The 19,947-nt window shown below is 30.6% G+C and overlaps 1 protein-coding gene across 2 annotated transcripts in view; it reads left to right on the forward strand.

Annotated features, from left to right (window-relative positions):
• Window positions 1-19,947, forward strand: part of LOC111622257 (homeodomain-interacting protein kinase 2-like) — a 37,439-nt gene that overhangs the window by 9,457 nt on the left and 8,035 nt on the right. The window contains exons 2-18 of one of the 2 annotated variants that reach the window (XM_023364613.1): window positions 13,151-13,537; window positions 13,619-13,753; window positions 13,832-14,008; window positions 14,080-14,234; window positions 14,315-14,438; window positions 14,516-14,635; window positions 14,726-14,812; window positions 15,635-15,819; window positions 15,895-16,051; window positions 16,135-16,351; window positions 16,430-16,521; window positions 16,613-16,678; window positions 16,757-16,930; window positions 17,113-17,318; window positions 17,391-17,615; window positions 17,736-17,867; window positions 17,944-18,104. In XM_023364613.1, coding sequence (XP_023220381.1) covers window positions 13,151-13,537; window positions 13,619-13,753; window positions 13,832-14,008; window positions 14,080-14,234; window positions 14,315-14,438; window positions 14,516-14,635; window positions 14,726-14,812; window positions 15,635-15,819; window positions 15,895-16,051; window positions 16,135-16,351; window positions 16,430-16,521; window positions 16,613-16,678; window positions 16,757-16,930; window positions 17,113-17,318; window positions 17,391-17,615; window positions 17,736-17,867; window positions 17,944-18,104 — 2,800 coding nt within the window. The remainder of the gene's footprint in view (window positions 1-13,150; window positions 13,538-13,618; window positions 13,754-13,831; window positions 14,009-14,079; window positions 14,235-14,314; window positions 14,439-14,515; window positions 14,636-14,725; window positions 14,813-15,634; window positions 15,820-15,894; window positions 16,052-16,134; window positions 16,352-16,429; window positions 16,522-16,612; window positions 16,679-16,756; window positions 16,931-17,112; window positions 17,319-17,390; window positions 17,616-17,735; window positions 17,868-17,943; window positions 18,105-19,947) is intronic. The other variant, XM_023364622.1, reaches the window with a different exon arrangement.

A 19,947-nucleotide genomic window follows, 5' to 3' on the forward strand; every position in this document is an offset into this window, starting at 1 on the left:
ATGGGTTACGTTTGGTTTGGGAACAGGGTAGAAATTAGATAGATGAGCCAACTTTTGTTTGTTTATTTTTTGAAATTCAGTTTGAATCCCATCCTTTTGAATAAATTTAAGAATAAATTAACTAATTAACGATTTATTTATAATTTAACTAATTATAACTAATTTAACTTTCTACTAGTTATATGATTAATGTAGTAGCATTCTAATAAAATATCTTTCTTATTTGAAACAATTTGCATTCATATAATTTCTAAAATGTTTATTTTTTTTATATTTACTTTTCTTGAGAATTGATCATCAACAGAAAATGCAGAAATTGCTTAGAAGACCCATTCTTTGGATAATTATACAGGAAATGTGATTGTAAACGGCAATGACATGTTTGCAAGAAATTTTAAATTTCTTGAATTTGTCAGTTGTCCAAAGAATGAGCTTTTCTTCTTTCCAGCAAAAATTTTTACTAATTTGACAATCTGTACTTAATATATTGGCTGTACAAATAGATCAATAACAAATGGCATAAGAAAGCATAAATACAACATTGAAAAGATAAACCTATCACTTCATCAGTTGTATATGTTGGTGAACAGAGAGTGAAAGCCAAACTTGAAAAAACTGAATTAATTCAACAGGACGTTAATGCTGACCATATAAGAACATTAGAAATATGGAAATTTTCAGAGACAATGAAAGGAAACTGCATTGATGGCAAAGATTGCAAATCCTTGTTGGCTGCTTGGCAGTTGTTTTAACCCCAGATGAGGTTATAAAGTGGTAGCTAATGTCACTTTATGATTGACCTTGGATATAATGAGCCAATTGTCTGTTAATAAGCTGAATAATTATTAATATCTGTAAATTTACAGATTTTGAATTTTTATTTATATTGTAAAATTTTTGAATCTGGTGTATGTCATAGAAGTAATTGGCATTCCAAAATAGAAAAGTATATGTTATGGTTGCTTCAGATCTGATGTTTGCCTATAAATCATGTTGAAAACATTGTTGAATTATAAAAAACTTTTGCCAGAAAGAAGAAAAGGTGATCTTTTGGATATTATAACTACTACCAGTTAATGTTCTCCATTTCATTTGTCAGTTGTTTCTAGGATCCACAATTGGTTTACCAAACAAAAAAAAACCTTTATGAATTGAAAATGATAATTTCATAGATAATTTGTCTTTATAGCGACAGTATGATAATACATGGCATCGGACAAAAGTAATGGCCATCTCTATGGCAAACCATAGTAAGAATTGTTGTAAATGTTGCTTGACAAAATCTGAATGCATTCTGGAATTGAATATTATTGGCTCTTACATACTAAGACAAAATATGTGGACATTTTTTCATGATATTCTTCCTTGGGTATTCTAAAGAACAAGTTACTAATCATAGTTATTATCCTCATTAACATGACTATTAGAATGTTTTATGGAATCATTATAAATAAATTGCATTGATTGTTGCTTTTGATGCCTAACACTCATGGAATTGGCCTCATTGGATTTCAATGAGTTTTATACATATTGCAATACTACTCTTTTATAAATCAATAATAAAGCCACTCGTTGCAACTGTCAAGCATTTCCAAGATAAATGAGTTTAAAGTTTCCTTATTTATTATTATATCTTAGAAGTGTTTTTTCACCAAGCAGCCATAACCTAGGGTATAAAGATGCTTGCTAACTACTAATCTCAGAATGATGTATATGCAAGTTCAAATGTTGGGTTTTTTCAAGAAGGCTTGAGAGTTTCATTGATTGGCTTTATTATTGAATTATAGTAGGGTAGTATAACAATATATATCACACTCTCAAATCCAAGAGGGCCAATCTCGATCCCTCGTCAGCATATTATGGATTGTATGGCCAATTTTTGCCCTTTCTGAGAAAGTCAAATCTACAATGGAACAGCCAACATAGGCAAGAAATAGAGAATAAATACTCCAATTCAAACTGTTCATGATAAATTTGAGATCTGAACCGGATCCTTACCATATGGCACTTTATCCAACATTACACCAATTTAAAGCAGTCAAATTGTTAGAAACTGTTTTAAGTAATGAGAAAAGACTAAAACAAGTTCTCTTAAAGTAGCAGTGATAAAAGGAATACAGTAACTGCATATGATGCCTCATCTGTAGAAATCTTCATTTTTAGTTGTTTCTATCTAATTTGAAATATATTTGTACTCTAAGCTTTATAAATTCATTCTTAAAGGTAATTGTGAAATATGAAAGCTAAATGATTGCTGACTTATATTGGGTTATATTACTACTACTATTATTAATTAAAGCATTTAATTAGTAGTAGTAGTATAACTTGATATTATCTGGCAATCATTTGGCTTTAATATATAACTATCAATAACTTTCACAATTACCAATATGAACATCAAGTTTGGATGTTTATATTAGTAATTGTGAAAGTTATTGATTTAAACCAACTCACAACGGGTTTCAAATTAGTTAATTAACCTTGAATTCAAGGGTTGAGAATTGCAGTTCAATAGATTAATCTGTTTTCACGTAAAATTTCATTTTTTCTTATTCAAAATTTGCATAATTGGCAAAATTTCATGCAAACTTTGGCTTCTTAGTTACATTGTGTTGGCTGTCATTAATCACTCATTTTGTACCCTTTGGGTTTTTTGATCTGAATGCTAATTTTAACAGAGATAAGAGACAAAATGATAGATGTCGGTATTGTAAACTTGATTACTTTTTTGGTTTGTTTTTCGACAGTTGCCTGCCTAGTGATTTGCTTATTGTTCTTGTATAGTGCAGTTCAACTGCCATTACTTTTTACACTTATCATTGGCTATTTATAAATTTATGAAAATTTTTTAAAATTTAATGGATTTTAATCTTTATTCAAAAAGTTAGTCTAGCCTAAAATTCTGTACTAAAAACTAGTTTAGTTCCGTAATGATAATAGGGTAATATTTAGGACTTACAAGAAGTAGCTTGAAGAGTTTGCTATGAAGTTAATATTGTCAGCAATACATGATGAGTTGACGTCACGTATTGCAGACTCTTACTGTAATTTAGCTTGTTATTGTTATGTAAAATAAATATTGTGATAACTGGAAATGCCTTATGCTAAAGAACTCTCATATGAAAAAGAGAAAAATTACTGAGAATTAAGGTGATGGCATTAATCTTTGAAACTGGATTACAGTTACAAAAATAATAAAATTTTGGCTTTATAAGGTAAGACTTGTCTATGAACTTCTTATTTGCTTATTTAGAATTTCAGATGTTTTCTCTTGAGTATGAATGTTTGAAATTTGAGTATTTCTTGTGACACATAGCAGAACAGTGTATGTGGACAGTTCATTGTGTTATCGAGTCTGACACATGACATTACTAATGACTTGGTGAAAATAGGATTTACAAGTAGTAGTATGATCATGTTTCAAATTGTTTAGTGCAGTCAGTTGCGCTTAAGCAAGTTATTACAACATTCATCAATAGTAACAATTGTAATCAAATGATAAAGCGGATTTCAAAGCAGATTATAACTTAGGTAATTAAATATATAGACATTATGTAATTTGACTAAAAGTAGGCAATTAAGCCACCATTTTGTATTAGATTTAATAATTAGAATTTGATTCATTAATTTAAATATTCTGGAAGAAAAGATTGATTTGGAGTGGGACTCGAACCCGCAGTTTCCGAGAAATTTGTAATGACATTAAAGTTATATATGGCATCGTATACGAGACCCATCATCATACGTTCTGCATTTCCACTTTGCGGTAGATGGCATTACACTTGCTCGCAGATGTTATAGTTTTCAGAAGATGTATTTGCCAGTTGCGGAATCCAGCCCGCTAAGTCTTTGGATTTTGGGGCCTTTGGGGGACATTTTTAGCATTTGCCATAGAGGAAATTGCAATATTGTTTGTAAAACTTCACTTTTATTACAACTTAAACCTTCTTTAATGCACATTAAATATTTATTTTCATTGGAGAGAAAATAGTTGTCATTAAAATTGACTTGAGTTCTACTTATTTTAAAGGAGCACCTAAATAAAATATAGTATTTGCAAATAAAGGCTGGATTAATTTATTTGTTCATTTAATATAGTTTGAATTTGCTAAGAGAATAAATGTCTAATTTATAATTTGTCTATTCGTTTCTTCTGCTTTGGTCGTACATATTTTACAAATGCACAAATTTTTATAAATTCTGGAATTTTAGATGAATATTTGACACTATGGTTTCTAATTCTGTGTATTTTTAGTTGATGTATTAACTTGGTTGTAGTGTTAAGACTAAATATTAGTAGCAGATTGTTTCTGTTTTCATTTTATTTGCTTTAATTAAATTATGAAAGGAGTGACAATGCTCGTTTAATATAAATTTAATTGTATTAGAGTAAATCTTAAAGACAACATAAATAAGTTTAATTACATTATATTTATCTTATTAAAGCGGTGTAATTAGCACTTTCGATTTATTGTGGTCTGTGTATATTTGTATTTACAAAGAGAAATTAGCAATTAATTTTCATAAAATGTGTGTATTCTTAAGTAAAATATTCAATTTATTATTATTTTTTAACAGATTAATGTAAACAGTTTGTAATTGTAATTAATTCAATATGAAAGTAGATAAATTGCATTAGGATGTGAAGAATGTCAGAAAGTTAGCCCAATAGGCATTGCAATTTTATTGAGAGTGGAAGCTTCTGGTTTTACAATTTAAGTTTAATCGATTGACATTTAAGATACATCAGAATAATTTTTGAAACTTTGTATTAATTTTTAAGAGCATTTTATTTCATTTTATGCATATTATTTTAAAATTAAAACTATCTCTAAAGTTGCCGAATCAATAATGTATTTGTATCGAATGAAGTTATTTTGACTATTGTAACACATTATGTATGCACAGGTGGTTCTGGAGTTACAAATTCCTGACTTATGGATGACTTGTACTTAAGAACGAGCTGCTATAAAGTCTATAATTTAAAAAATTTGAATAGTTTACAACAAATATGTGGACTACTTTGTAATACTTATAAACATTCCATATTCTCTGTGGTTCATTGACTCTGGTTCAGTTTGTCAAGGATCACCAAGCTGTTAATGCCTTGTCATGTTTAAGGTGTTTTAATGTATTTGTAAGTGTTTTATATGCATAGAACATTACAATATATACCATAGATTAAGAGAAACATTTGACTAACTGATGATAAATACAACTACCTATACATGTTCTAACTCATTTACAAATTTCACTAAAAGACAGACTTGGAAACAGAACTCATTCATAACTTGGGGCAACTTCTTATTTGTGTAATTTATTGAACTGTTTCTTGTCTTTCTTTTATATGGTAACACTGTAACTCTCATTTTTATTCATTAAAATAATTATTTATTCTTCAAATGATGTGCTACAAATACAAATTACAAGTAATCTAGAAAGTTTTTATCTACCATAATTAATCATAATTTAGAGTAAGTTTAATAAAATTCGGTAAGATATGTATTTACTGTAAATTATATTACAGTTTATACGTATCCAGTTTTTATTAGTGGAGAAAGATTTGTATTTGACATTAATTCTGTAAGAGAGAATAATTCAAGTATCATTGAAATTAATTGTAACAGAATATAATAATGCTAATATACAGTTTTAAATTAAATTTTTGTATCCAGAGTCGTTGTTTAGTTTCAAAAGCAGAAATTAAGAGATTATGAAAAACCGAACACTAAAAATGTTTGGTTTCTGGAGTTGATCTGGAATAAGTTAACACTAATTACAAATTACAGAATGACAATGAGACTGACTTGATAGTGAACAAAATGTGTTTTACATATTGTCAGGATTGGAGTAACCCAGTCTCTTTTTATAAGTAAGATCATCTGTGTAAGCTCTATGATATTATATTGCAAGCTGAAGATGCTAAGTGCTGTTTTTAGTTAGAAAGTTAGTTTTCTCCACGTCCAATGTAAATATTTAAGTTTGTGGAAAGAGAGCTTGTACCTATGACCATTAACATCCATTTCATACACAAAACATTTTGGCAGTTAGACTAAGTCAAATCCGATTTGGATGCAACTTTTGTTTCCGAGCAGACAATGATTTTTTTAAAGAAAGAGGACAAAAGTAATGTAAACTAGCATTAGCAGAAAGAAGAGATTTATACATTCTCTTCACACAGGATGGCCAGAAAGGTGCAGTGGAAAAGGTTAAACAAAATTTTAATAAAAGTGATGTATGATGTTGCAGTTTTTTCTCGGCAAATGCCGGAAATGTTTCCCAGAGGCTCCAAAATCTGGGAGTGAGGTCCAAAGACTCAGTGGGCCATATTTTACAAGAGATCACACAATCGGCAAAGACATCTTCCAAAAATGACTACAAAAACTAGAATGTTCACAAGTCAGTGGTAACACCTTCCATCGCAAAAGTGGAAACATGGAATGGGTCTCGTATACAATGCTGCACGTATAACTATAATTTCATTACAAATTTCTACGTGTACGATAACTTTTCACACACACACTGTAGAATCACTGTTGTCCAAGGCAGTTTTTGACATTGTCAAAACCTCAAGCATTTAACCAAAGAAAAAGAATTTCCTGGAAAGTTACTGTTTTTAACTTTTGTTGAAGTAAGTTTTCAAGGTGTGAATGAGAGAGAACCTTTGTACAATGTTTTTTAGATAGAGTAATATAGTTCAGAGAGCAAAAAATACTTTGTTCATCTGTTACCCAATACTGTTATTATTTAAAAGTATTGTTCAAAATTTTATTGTTATTTCAATGGTGAAATGTAGGTCAAATTGAAAAATAAATCTTTACCTAATAAAGATATAAAACTAATTTGATACAGTTGTCTAATTCTTGAAATTTAAAGTTTCATTAGAAATAACTTCGTTAACATTAGCAACCAACAATCAATTTCAAATGATAATGCTAATTGCAGTTGATATTCCACTTGATCTGTATTCATTTATAGAACTTTGGAAATAGTTCTAGCAAGTAAAGGGGTCATGTATGAGACACACTCTTTACACATCACTTTTAAAAAATTGTGTTAATTGTAATGACAGATATTATGTGAGAACTTTTAGAGGTGCAAATCGTAAATATGTTGCCAATAATATTTGCATAACTACACCGAAGAAATAGGTCATTGCCGGCATATTAATGAGTTAATGAGCCGATAATAATTAATAGTCATTCTGTTATCTCTTAGATAAAGATAATAATTGATAAATTTGTTTTGCAATTTTGGTATAATTCAAAATATTAATTTTTTTGCTTTATATCAGAATATGACTGATTGTTAAGTCATTTGTTCAATCTTTTTGCAGATGGCCGGTTTGCTTAATTAGTAATCTAATAATTGACTAGTGAATTGCTGACTTTTTTGGACTGCTTTTATACTAAATAATAATGATTAAGTTGATTTGATGCTAAAGTATCTGGGAGTTACTAGTTTAAATCTTGCCAGTTCTAGACTTTATTAAAATTTTATCTAAAATTCTTAATTCTATTAGTAGAGATCGAGCTGGTCTACTTCTGATTCTATTATTTTAATCATTAATTGCTGTATTAGTATAAAAATGACATAAAATGTAACTTATTTGAATGCTAACTTTATCTGACTTAATTGATGCAAAATTATATTATGGAGTGACTTGTAAATCTCTGTCTTTTAGAGAGATTCACAAGTCACTCCATAATATAATTTGGATGGAATATCATAAATGATGGTAATGCGTGATCCTCATATCATTACCAGAATGTTTTTAACGGATGATATATTATGTTATTGCTGAATATTGGAAGATGACATATTGACAGTTTGCTGAATATTGAGTTAATACATCTGAGAAAGCAGTTCAGTGCCATCATCAACTGTTTGATCTTAGAATAGTTGGCTATAATGAATCCATTCTTTAGTTCGTTAATTGCATTAAACATATTAATCAATAAATGGATTAAATTTAAATAATGTTTTTCTGATATACACTTGTTGTTATGTTGAAGCTTTCAAAATGATACATTCCTTATTACTTGTGTCTTGTTTTGTTTAAATTTTTTCAATAATTAACATCCTTGTTACTGTAATAACTATGAACATATCTAACCTCACATTATAATTAACATTTTTATATTAGCAAAGGCATATTAAATCTATTAAACATATCTGGATGCTCCAGTATTAAATTTTAATAGTTCTACCAAAAATTGCTGGGCTAAAATTGGGCTAGTTATATTATTAATTAATTAAATGATTTAATACTTTGTTGTACGTATGCCATGTTAATAAATAAATAGTTAAGATAGATTATACTTGGAGTTGGTTCAGTATCTCTGTTAGATTAACAGTTATCTGTTCTCGAAACAGCAGGACAATCGATTATTTTGTTAAGATCTTTAATTTCTGATTTTGAGAAAATAAGGACACTAGAAGGTCACTCCTAATAATAGTCAATAGTCTCAATAATCGAAAGCTGGACTCCATTTAGAGAATTACCGTAAGGAATTTCGCAAGCGAATGATCGACAGAAATCTGATAAAGTAAATCTCTAATTTATAAAATGAGTAATATAGTGTTTCAAAATTTAATTTAAAAATAAAGTGGTTTGCGAGTAGAATTACTTTGCAAGACAAGTCGTCTTTCCTTCCAATTGAATGGATTCATTATTTTTTTATATATATAAATAAACATGATTTTAAATCCTGACTGCAGTTTAAACCATGTTACTTGTCTGAATTGCACAGTTTAGAGTTTCATATGGTATTTTGGCATTGACAGTTTTTGGCTTTTATCTGATTTGCAAAAACACTATTTGTACAAATGGTGTTTACAGACAAATTATTGTATTATAAGACTTTCAGGTAGTATATATTTATTGTTAAAAAAGCATTTTTCTTGAAATTTTTTAAACTTGTGAATCCTTTTAGTGTTACAGACAATAGAAGCAGTACTTAGAAATGCAATTTGTGGCCCGCCAATTCAGAAAACCGTGTAGAATATTGCAGTTTATTTTACCAGTTAATTTTAAAATGTGCCAAAATAAAATTTTTGCCATAATCTATCTCATTTTACTTTAAGTCTAACAAAGTGTCTACGGTCGGCATTTTTCAGTTAGGGTGCTTCATATTTTTAGCACCTAACTTTCTTGCAATAAATCGAAAGAGGAGTGGTTACTTTTATTTGAAAAGTAAATCGAAACGTCTTTGGATCATAAGAGAATTACTCGATTTTTCAGAGAAAAGTTAAAATGATAAATTGTATTTATGACCATCAATCATTTGTTCTCTCTGCTGACCTTTAACATAACTCATCCATTTAATGAGATGTGATAGAGGTTGGTTGAATAATTCAATCAACATTTGTCAAAGTTAACAGTAAAATAAATGAGGTGGTTGGGTTTTTCTTTTTCTTTCTTTTTTATTTCCTATTTTATCTTATCATTAAAGTCACGACACAGTTCTTTTTTGGGTTCAGCGATAAACAAGTACCATCAGAAAAAACGTTATTGAGGAGTGAGGATTTTAAAATTCTTTAGAAATTTATTTTTTTACGAAAATGTCAAAAGGACAAATTTATTATTCTGATCCATAATGGTCTGCACAACTTTTTAACCACATTTGGAATAAAATTAATGGAAAGAATGCGTAGAAAATAATCTCATCTAGTTTTAAATGCATTAACGACGAGTATAGATATGCATTAAAATTGATATTTGATAAAGATATTTTGCTGTGTCAAAGAATACATTACATGTAAATTAATTACAAAATTAAATTTAAAAAAACTTAACAACGGCCTTTATTTTAGTTTTGTAGAAGTAGTCTGTCATAGTTTAATTCTGATTAGTGGCTGTTATATAGGTGTATTCAACCAAAGCTTTTTCATGGGACCACATACATGCATAAATATAGTTTGTCTGTATTCTTAATCTGGTATTCACAATCAAATACTATCTAGTATATGAGACCTTGTATAATGTCGAGTGTTGTGCAATATGGATTTTGTATTTGCTTGGTTATTCACATAAACAATTTTAAGCAGAGAATATAGTTGTCTTTGCCAATAGCGCTTATCTAACAAGCACTATTCTATGTAATCTGACAAGCGGAATCAGATAGTTTTTTATTTTTAAGTGTGGGATGTGTTTGGAATGGAAGATTGTGTGATTTAATTTTGGAATGTGGTCCTTCAGAGAATTTTGATTTGTATAGTGATTAAAGAAGGATTCAACTGCTAGTGCAGTGGAAGGGAATTGAAAGTTTAAAAAAATAATAATCTTTGTTAGTAAATCTGAACATTTACTTATGTTCAGTGAAGATTTAAGTTCTGGAAATGCTTTAAAATGTGTTTTCTATTTATGGAAAAGTACAGACTGAGCAGATTCAAGCATGAAATAATTGTTTCCTGAAAGATGCACTTGTCAGAAGTTAAGAGATCTTCAACTTTTACATAGCCAACACACCATGCGCAATCATCTCTGGATGTTTTCATGTAAGAAAATAAAGTTTACCTATTTTTCACCAATTGTAGTGCCATCTAAGACTAAAGTGATGGTGCTATCTTGTGGCCCCTTGAAGTCTAAAATTTTTGGTTTATAATGTTATGAGTTTGATCACTTCTCACAACCCTTACTCTGTAACTGAATGACCAGAAATTGTCACTACATTTACCTGTGCCAGGACTAGATGTTGAAGTATTTACCATTTAATTTTGTGAGTGCTTGAACTTTGTGATATTGTCTGTGCAATATGAATTTAAAAACTTGCATCACATAAGAAGTCATTACTGATGAGTAAAATGTGCAGGTGGAGTATTGTTATATGGGATTCTGTTGTTTTTGGATGAATCCAAATTAATCTGCACAGACTGATGGGAAAATCCTGTGTTAATTAGGTGTAGAAAAGATTCTTATAACCAGGATTGCTTGATACGGCAAAGTTTCTGACAAGTTGGATGATGTGTGCGCATCCAGTAAAATAGTGATGGACTACACTTTATAAATGAGTCTGTGAATGTAGAACGTACAAAAATCTGTCAAGCTGATTCAACAATTGAGGAACAATTTTGTGGTACAAAATCCTGTAATAACTATCCAAAACTCTTTTTGAGTCTGCAGATAATTTTGGCTGCTTTTTATCTGTTGTCTTTGGGTTTTAATGGTAAAAGCAGTCGATTTCATTTTAAAATTATCTGCCAGATCAAAGAGATCATTGGCTGAATTCAGTTGTTTATTTTCATGTTGTAGAAAACTCTGCACTTTCCGGGAAAATGCTGTACTGTTTAATGAGACCACGATGATGAGTAAAGTATAATGTGCCCTTTTCTCGATGGTTTATTAGCATTGTTGTCACGTAAACTGATACATTCAATGTAGTTTAATACTACTGGTGATGCTGTGTTGTGAAATAAAATTAAGTTCAATATAGTGTTATGTTTAAAAAATTAATTAATTTTTTGGTTTATACTCCTTGATTTCTATGTATTACATATATTGTTGAAATTATAGTTTAATTATGCTACTTTGGAATCTCTCGAACACTTTTCGGTATGTATTATAGGCGATGAAATTTTCAGGCCCACTATTATACATAATTATTCAAATTTCTATTAAGTAATTAATCAATCAATTTAGAAATATTTGGAACAGAAATTTAGTTTGGAGCAGAACTCCAAATCTCGACCCTTCAATAGGCAGATAAGTTCTAAATTAGTGCCAAATTTCTTGGTAATTTATGACATAAATACAGCTATAATTTGATTATGAATAAATGTAATTAATTGTTTTATTTACTTATTTTAATTTAAGAATATTAATTTTTTGTGTTTTTCTGCGTACACAAAATTTTTTTCATAGCTTGACTTCTCCCTAGTGGTGCGAGGGTGTATCCAGACTAATGGTTTTGTATGACCATCTAAACAAAATTATTATAACCTGTACAAAATTCATTTGTGAAATGCAATATATTCAAATTTTAGTTTTCCTGAGAGGGAAAGTTGTTTCTGTGCTGATTAAATTTCCATATTTTAGCACTTACGTTTAGAATAGTGAAATTTGATGCGCAACTTATTCAATTCATTAAATTTATTTTGAAAATCTTTAGTAACATTAATGCTCGGAATGGCCATTTTGGCTAAAATAATTTGTTTCTCTTGCCACTTTCTAAAAGTTTGATTTTTGTATAAAAATAATTATTTTTGTCATCTGTGCTCAATATACAAAACAGAAGTTAACAATTGTAAGAATTAATTTAATTTCATTAAAAGAACTTTGGATTTGTAGTGTGTTAGAACTGTATGTTGTCAACCTTTGTTAACCCCTCTTTCACATATTAGAAAGCTACGACAAAAATTGGGAATATGTCTGGTTCTTGAGAGTTACAATCTGTTTGTCAAGAAATGTGGAATTTAATTATGAATAAAACTATTTCTAGAATGAAACATTTGCTATTGTTTCACATCAAATGTATTTAAGTTTCAATTAGTTTTTACTCTTGTTTCATTACCAAATGAAAAAATGATTAATTTAATTTGTCTAATATGAAATTTTGGAGACTAGTAATAATAATATGGGCTTAAAATTGATTTTAAATATTAACATGCTTTTATGATATAATTGTTTATTTGGAAATAATTAAGTAAACTGTCATAAGCTCATTGTCATAGATTGAAATTAGGACCTTGGAAATATAGGTTTTGCTATATAAAACTATGCAGAGGTGACTAAGAAAAGATTATGGCACTTTGTAGTCATAATAGAAATGTTTGGTTATAAATGTGAGGTTTGTAAAATAAAAACTTACTAGAAATATATGAATTTTGTTGTAATTATTGCATTGAAATTTGTGTTAAAGCTGTAAGATCTTGTAAAAAACTTAAAACACTGATTGTCACAGCATTTTTTTAATCTAGTGATTGTTGGTTGATATTTAACTGTAAAAAATATTATTAATTGGTTTTAGAAAAATATTTATTCTCTAAATTTGGTTTTTACCATCTACACAACATAAAATGAAATTTTCTACTCCATTTTTCTTTATTTTTTAAAATTTGATTAGTGTTTACTTGTGTTTATATTTTTCATATGAATACAATTCACAAAACTATCAGCATTTAATTTTTTGGATATTTCTTATATTTGCAGCAGCGCTGTGGTCTGAAACGAAAGTGTGACGAGCTAGACAATGCTCCTGCTGTTGCCCTACCATTGGTGGACTCGCAACAGCAACCAATCAAAAGGTCGGACAATACTACAGCTACTCATCACCATCATCACACGAATCAGAGACATCATTCGCATCATCGGCATCATACGACTACTACTGTTACTAACAGTACAGCCACAAGTACAATTTCTATCAGTAAAACATTTACAACTGCCACAACAACTATCACCACGGCTCCCACAACGACAAAAACAAGCTCTTCGAGCAGTGAGGGAGATTATCAACTGGTACAGCATGAAGTGCTGTATTCTGCAACGAATCAGTACGAAGTACTGGAATTTCTCGGGAGAGGGACTTTTGGTCAGGTTCGTATTGTTTGTTGTTAACTTCGTTGATATTTTTGAAGGAGCGATGTCATTCTTAAAGCTTAATATGTTTAATTTTAGGTGGTTAAATGCTGGAAGAAAGGGACCAATGAGATAGTGGCAATTAAAATCTTAAAAAACCACCCGTCGTACGCACGACAAGGTCAGATCGAAGTCAGTATTTTACATCGGCTTAGTCAAGAAAATGCAGATGAGGTGAGAAGACTTTCTTTTCAAGTTGTTACAAAAAGTTTCGGTATTATCATTTTTGATTGTTGAATATTTGTTTTCTAGCTCAACTTTGTACGTGCTTATGAGTGCTTCACTCATAAGAATCATACCTGTTTGGTATTTGAAATGCTGGAACAAAATCTTTATGACTTCTTGAAACAAAACAAATTTAGTCCTCTGCCTCTGAAATTCATCCGTCCAATCTTGCAACAAGTTTTAACAGCTCTCTTGAAGTTAAAGGTATTTTTGTATTTGTGGATTTAATAAATTCTGTTTGAGGCTGTTGTATTAACTTTTTTTCTTTTAAACAGCAACTTGGACTGATTCATGCAGATTTAAAACCAGAAAATATAATGTTGGTTGATCCGGGGAGACAACCTTTTCGAGTCAAAGTAATTGATTTCGGTTCGGCAAGTCACGTTTCAAAGGCTGTCTGTTCTACTTACTTGCAGTCAAGATACTACAGGTAATAGAAAAGTTTCATTTTGGAGATCAGTCTTATCATTTATATGAATATTTGGGTTTAATGCATAATCTGTTTCTCAGGGCACCCGAAATAATTTTGGGACTTCCTTTTTGCGAAGCGATAGACATGTGGTCCCTCGGGTGCGTGATTGCAGAACTGTTTCTCGGATGGCCTCTCTATCCCGGTTCGTCCGAATACGATCAAGTAAGAACATTCGGAGTTTTTAAACAAACAATTGCAATCTAACTGTTACTATTACTAATGTTGCTTCTGTTTTATAGATTCGTTACATAAGTCAGACACAGGGCTTGCCGGCGGAACACATGTTGAATGCGGCCACTAAGACAACCAGATTTTTTTATCGAGAAACCGATAGCAATTATCCATTTTGGAGATTAAAGGTAAAATTGAAAATTACATTTCCAATTTGGAATTTTGGTAGTTGGAAAGAAATACATTTTAATGAAATATAAATAAAATTTTATTTTCAGACACCAGAAGAACATGAGGGAGAAACAAATATTAAATCAAAGGAAGCCAGAAAGTATATTTTTAATTGCTTAGATGATATGGCACAGGTAAAAATCAGTTGTAATTGAGTGATTAAATTTGTGTTTAAAATTTTTGTCAGTATAGAGCGGGCAAATCCATGGGGTGTGGTGGGTGTGTATGCACTCACTAAAATCAAAATTCTAAGTAGAAGAGTTTTCCAGTACAAATCTAGATTTGTGAATATCAGTTTCAATCTGCAAACTGGATTATAATTTCTCCAGCAGGTAGCACCCTAAACTTGCAAATCACCCTACTGGAATAATTGTGACCTATTCTTAATGACACTTGTCTTATTACCTGAAGGTGTGCAAACATGGGCTGACTGTTAGCCCGGCCAACTGATGATGCAGACAGCCAATCAACCATTAGTCCACCAATGTATAGCTTGCACATGATTTAACCAGAGCTTATTCCGATTTAAAATGGTGACAAGTTATTGCTCTGGTGTCTGAATGAAAGCAGCAACAAAATACAGAAATCTGCTGCTGCTTTATATGCAATTGAGAAAGACATTTTGCTTTTTTGTGGCATGGTTTTTCTGAGAAAATGGTATGTGTTTGCTAACAAACATTGTCGAAATTCAACAAAGCAACTGTGATATGAAAATGTTGTACTAGTGTTGCCAGACCTGACACTAAAAATAGCACAAATTTTAATAATTATTCCATATTATACATTTGAATTAAAATTTCAGATAGTTTAGAAATTTATCAAAATAAACAAGCTTAAAATTTTTTTGTAATATTTGCTATTTTTTTGTCTTGATACTAAAAATAATTAAAGCACACCCCTAAATGAAATTCCTGGATTTGTGATGGTCATTATTGATATTTTAAAATTCTATATAGGTTAATGTCCCTACGGACCTCGAAGGAGGAGAACTTTTGGCCGAAAAGGCCGACAGAAGAGAATTCATAGATTTATTGAAACGTATGTTAACTTTGGACCAAGAACGAAGAATAACTCCAGGAGAAGCTTTAAATCATAACTTTGTCACGCTTAGTCATCTAGTGGAGTATGCTCATTGTAACAAGTAAGCTAGTTTGAAATATTTTTAATAATAAAATGGATTTTGTATTTTCATAATAACCATTTAAATTTTTTTTAGTGTTAAAGCATCTGTGCAGATGATGGAAGTATGTAGGCGTAGTAGACATAATTATGATCATAATGGTAACCAAATGTCTCTTGTCAGTAATTTTACTTCTTCGTCTGGAAATGTTGCTCTCACCTTCAACAATCAGCTAGGAAATCTGCCAAATCAGGTATGCTTAATCGTTGGTTAATTTATGGGTAAATTATGGCAAAAGTTTTTAAATAAAATTGCAATTTTTTTTTCTGTTTACAGTATCAGTTACAGCCAACTAGTTTTTATCAGACTGCTCATCAAGTTGCTGCTCCACAGAGAGTAAATTTGCCTCAGCAGCAATCTCAGGCAAGGGTTAATGGGGTTCATGCCGTTGCTGGAAATCAGTACACGGCAGCCGTAGCGAGAGCTACGGATCCATTCCAACACGTAGCTCAATCTATGTGTGTATCTTCAATTCTTTGCCCACCATATCAAGGTTTGATTTAATTTTTTAACTTAAAACAAATTACGAAATCTGTTGGATCAGATTATTAATTGGGGGTTTTGTTTTTAGGACTGAATTCTCCCGCAAAACACGTCGTGCCTGTTGTGGCACAAGCTGCACAACCTCAGGCACTCCAAATTCAATCATCTTTATTAACTCAGGTGATAATCTGTCGCAATTATGTTGTTTGCATTATGATTTTAAAAGACATAATGCAATGGTGTTAAAATCTGAATTTATATTCTATTGTAGGTTGGGACACAACAGTATGTTCCAGTGTCTGTTGTTGAACAGAATGGAAGGCAAATGCTATTAACTGTAAGTAACATAACTTAAATTAATTTTATTAAAAATTAAAGATAAATATGTGATGGTTTGTTATTTATATTATAACAGAATGCTGTTCAGTCTAGTTGGCCACCAAACAGACAAATGTTTCTTCCATCTTGGCAACAGATACCTACCCAAAGAGCCATTCAACAGCCGATCTTGCCTGATTCAGAACCATGGAGTAGACCTTTGGTTTTGGAGAGAGCTCTGCTTCCGGATCAGCCTGCAGTTATTCCAGTGGTGAGTGTTATTAATCTGTTATTTGAACTTACAAAACAGAGCTTTCACAAAAATTGTAGTGCTGTGAATTGTTTATGTGGATAATTTATTGGTAAAATATTCAAAATAATTTTTGACGGATATTAATGCCTTTAAATGTTAATTAGCAAATAAGGTTATCAATATGAAAATTTTTAACCTAGGAATTACATGATACTGCTGCAGTTTATGATCGTAGTAACCAACTAAATCCACTGCTTTCTCAACAGTCGACATCACTTGCTCCGGGTTTGCAACAACCTTGGAGTGTTGTAGCTGCCAATCCCGCTCACTGTGCCGTTCCGCCGAGTGGTCAACAGCATCGTCAGCAGCAGATGGGTTCATCATCTAAAAGACAGACTAGGATGAGGTTAGTGAGAAAAGCAATTGCTGCCAAAAACATTGATTTGTATAAACTTAATCTATCATATTTAATGTTCAGATCACAAAAAGAGAAGGAAAGTAACAGTATTCATTTGTCACCGGTTAAGAAACGAGTAAAAGAAAACACGCCACCAAAATGGGATATTCCCTCTCAGAACATTGTCACTTCGACAACTCAAAGCCAGAATTCTGTAGTAAATCCAAGTAGCCTGTTAATGTGTGCGGGCAGCCCATTATCGGGATCTAATATGCGATGGCATCCTCAGATAACCAAACACTCTAGGTAATTTATATGGATAAGAGAACATATTAATGTTTTTTTGTTAAAATAATTAATAAATAATTTGAAATATATCTTGAGTATGTGCTAAATGCATAATTAAATTAAATTTTCTATTTGTAGAACAAAGACAGTTGTGTTAACTCCAGATCACGAACAGCAGCGACGAACAATTGTCATCTGTGATACACCTAGTCCTGCTATCAGCGTCATAACCATCAGTTCTGACTCCGAAGAAGAAAGTGAAACTCTATGGTATTAAAATTACAATAGGAAATTTTTTAAAATCAATTTTGTAACATTTTAATTAAAAGTATATTATTATTTTCAGCTGTAAAGGTAAAGGATGCACTTCATGTGTAAACAAGAAAAATGATAAAATATCCAGTCATACGAAAAATGGAACTACAGCAACAACGTGCGCAAGTGTGCTTCCTCTCACTCCGGATGGTGATGGAGGAACATATGTGGTGCATTCGACGTCTCAGAAAGGTAAGAAATTATATATGTTGATAATTTTTGGTTTCGAGCATGGGTTTAATTTTGTTGATGAGGTGATCTTATTCTAAGGGTACGTTCATAAAGTCGAACGAGTTAAACGCGTTAGTAACAAATCGTTCTAAAAGTAGTAGTTTTGCTCAATGCGCATGCTCTGCGGTGATGGAATTTCGAACAAAACTCTAACGAAGTTCACAAAGGAAAGGGTTAGTTCACTTCGTTAAGAAAATGGCGGCTGACGATATCGATGTTTGTAAATCTACTCGGGTGTTTAAACTGTGAATTAAAAGATGAAATGATAGAAATAACTGTCCACCTGAAGCAATCTATGAAAAATATTTCCAATAAGGCTGCAATAGCAACATTCATATCTTCAATTTTAGAAACAGCCATTTAGTTATAAACGAATCGTTCGAAAAGTCTAATGAAATAAGAATAACGATGATGTTATTCTCATTTAACTCATTTGACTTTACAAACGTATCCTAAGTATCCTACAAAATGTTAGAAAGATATTTTTATTAATTCAAAAATATGTACAAAAAATGTATACTAATTTCAATAGTGTAAAGATTAAGATGGAGTGATCTTGAAATTATCAAAAAATCTAACATTTTCTACTAATGTGCTATTGCAATTGTCACATTCTTATGTCGTTAGCAGGCAGCTACATGACTAAACCTAAATTTGGATAACACAAACTCTGAAAAACTGGAGCTTTGATATAATTAATTGTAATATGATCATCGTAATTCACATTTTTTTTATTATCTTTTGATATCAAAATTATGCACAGATCATCTGAGAAGATTTCTGATCTAAAGCTAGGTTTATGTTCAGTCTGCTAGTTCGTTCATTCCCTTTTGGCGATTGTATGACCGATTCATTAGGAGTTAGGAAAATATCTCGACTTTTCCAAACTTTATTGTTCAACCAATTGACTTCTCACAACTGATGTTCAAAATCTTTTCAACAAATCAACATTCTAACTCAGTTTATTTAACTGTGTGAAGCAAACATTATGCTTTGATTGTTATTTATTTTAATTTTCTGTATGACAGTGTGAACCTTGTTTAATCAAACATACAATATTTTATTCATTGTTACTTAGTAGGTATCACTAATTACTTTTCAATAATACTAACAATTATTACCAGCAGTGTCTGCTTATAATGTAATTAGTTTCCAGAGTTCAATTTTTTGTCTTTTATCATCTGTGAATCCAGACCAAGACATGGGTATAGTTTCTAACGATACCTGTAAGGAATATGCATGGATGGAATTCTTGGCAATATCTACATATAATAAGAAAAACAAGTTATAAAACTTGTTTTTCTTATTATATGTAGATACTTTAATTAGTGAATGCTTTCATCTAATTTTTATATTTTGCAAATGCTTTTAATTACTTGTACATATAACAGAGTACACATTTTTTTACACTTGTACACATATCAGGTTTGCAGTTTCCAAGAAACGAGTGACACAAGTGATTATGCACATTATCATTACCAATGATAATTTTAACAAAATTTGCATCAGAAAGATCATTGTGGATTACAGCATTGAGAAAATAAAAGTGGACAACAATAATGACCAGTGGAGTCCAGACAAATGAGTGGGATTACTTTAAAATGCCAAATTAAAGAAATTATAAGATTACAAAAAGAACAAAACAATTTTAAGAAATTTCTCATTTTGGCTATCAAGCTTCTCACTGTTTAGAATTCCCCAACAAACAGAATTTTTTTTATAAAACTGTATATTCTATACCAAGAGATAATGATCTTACAAAATCAAACAACTACTTAAATTAAAATAAATATATATTAATTAA

Source organism: Centruroides sculpturatus, unplaced genomic scaffold, assembly GCF_000671375.1.
Source record: "Centruroides sculpturatus isolate CEXI.00-Female unplaced genomic scaffold, Cexi_2.0 scaffold14, whole genome shotgun sequence".
NCBI lineage: Eukaryota > Metazoa > Arthropoda > Arachnida > Scorpiones > Buthidae > Centruroides > Centruroides sculpturatus.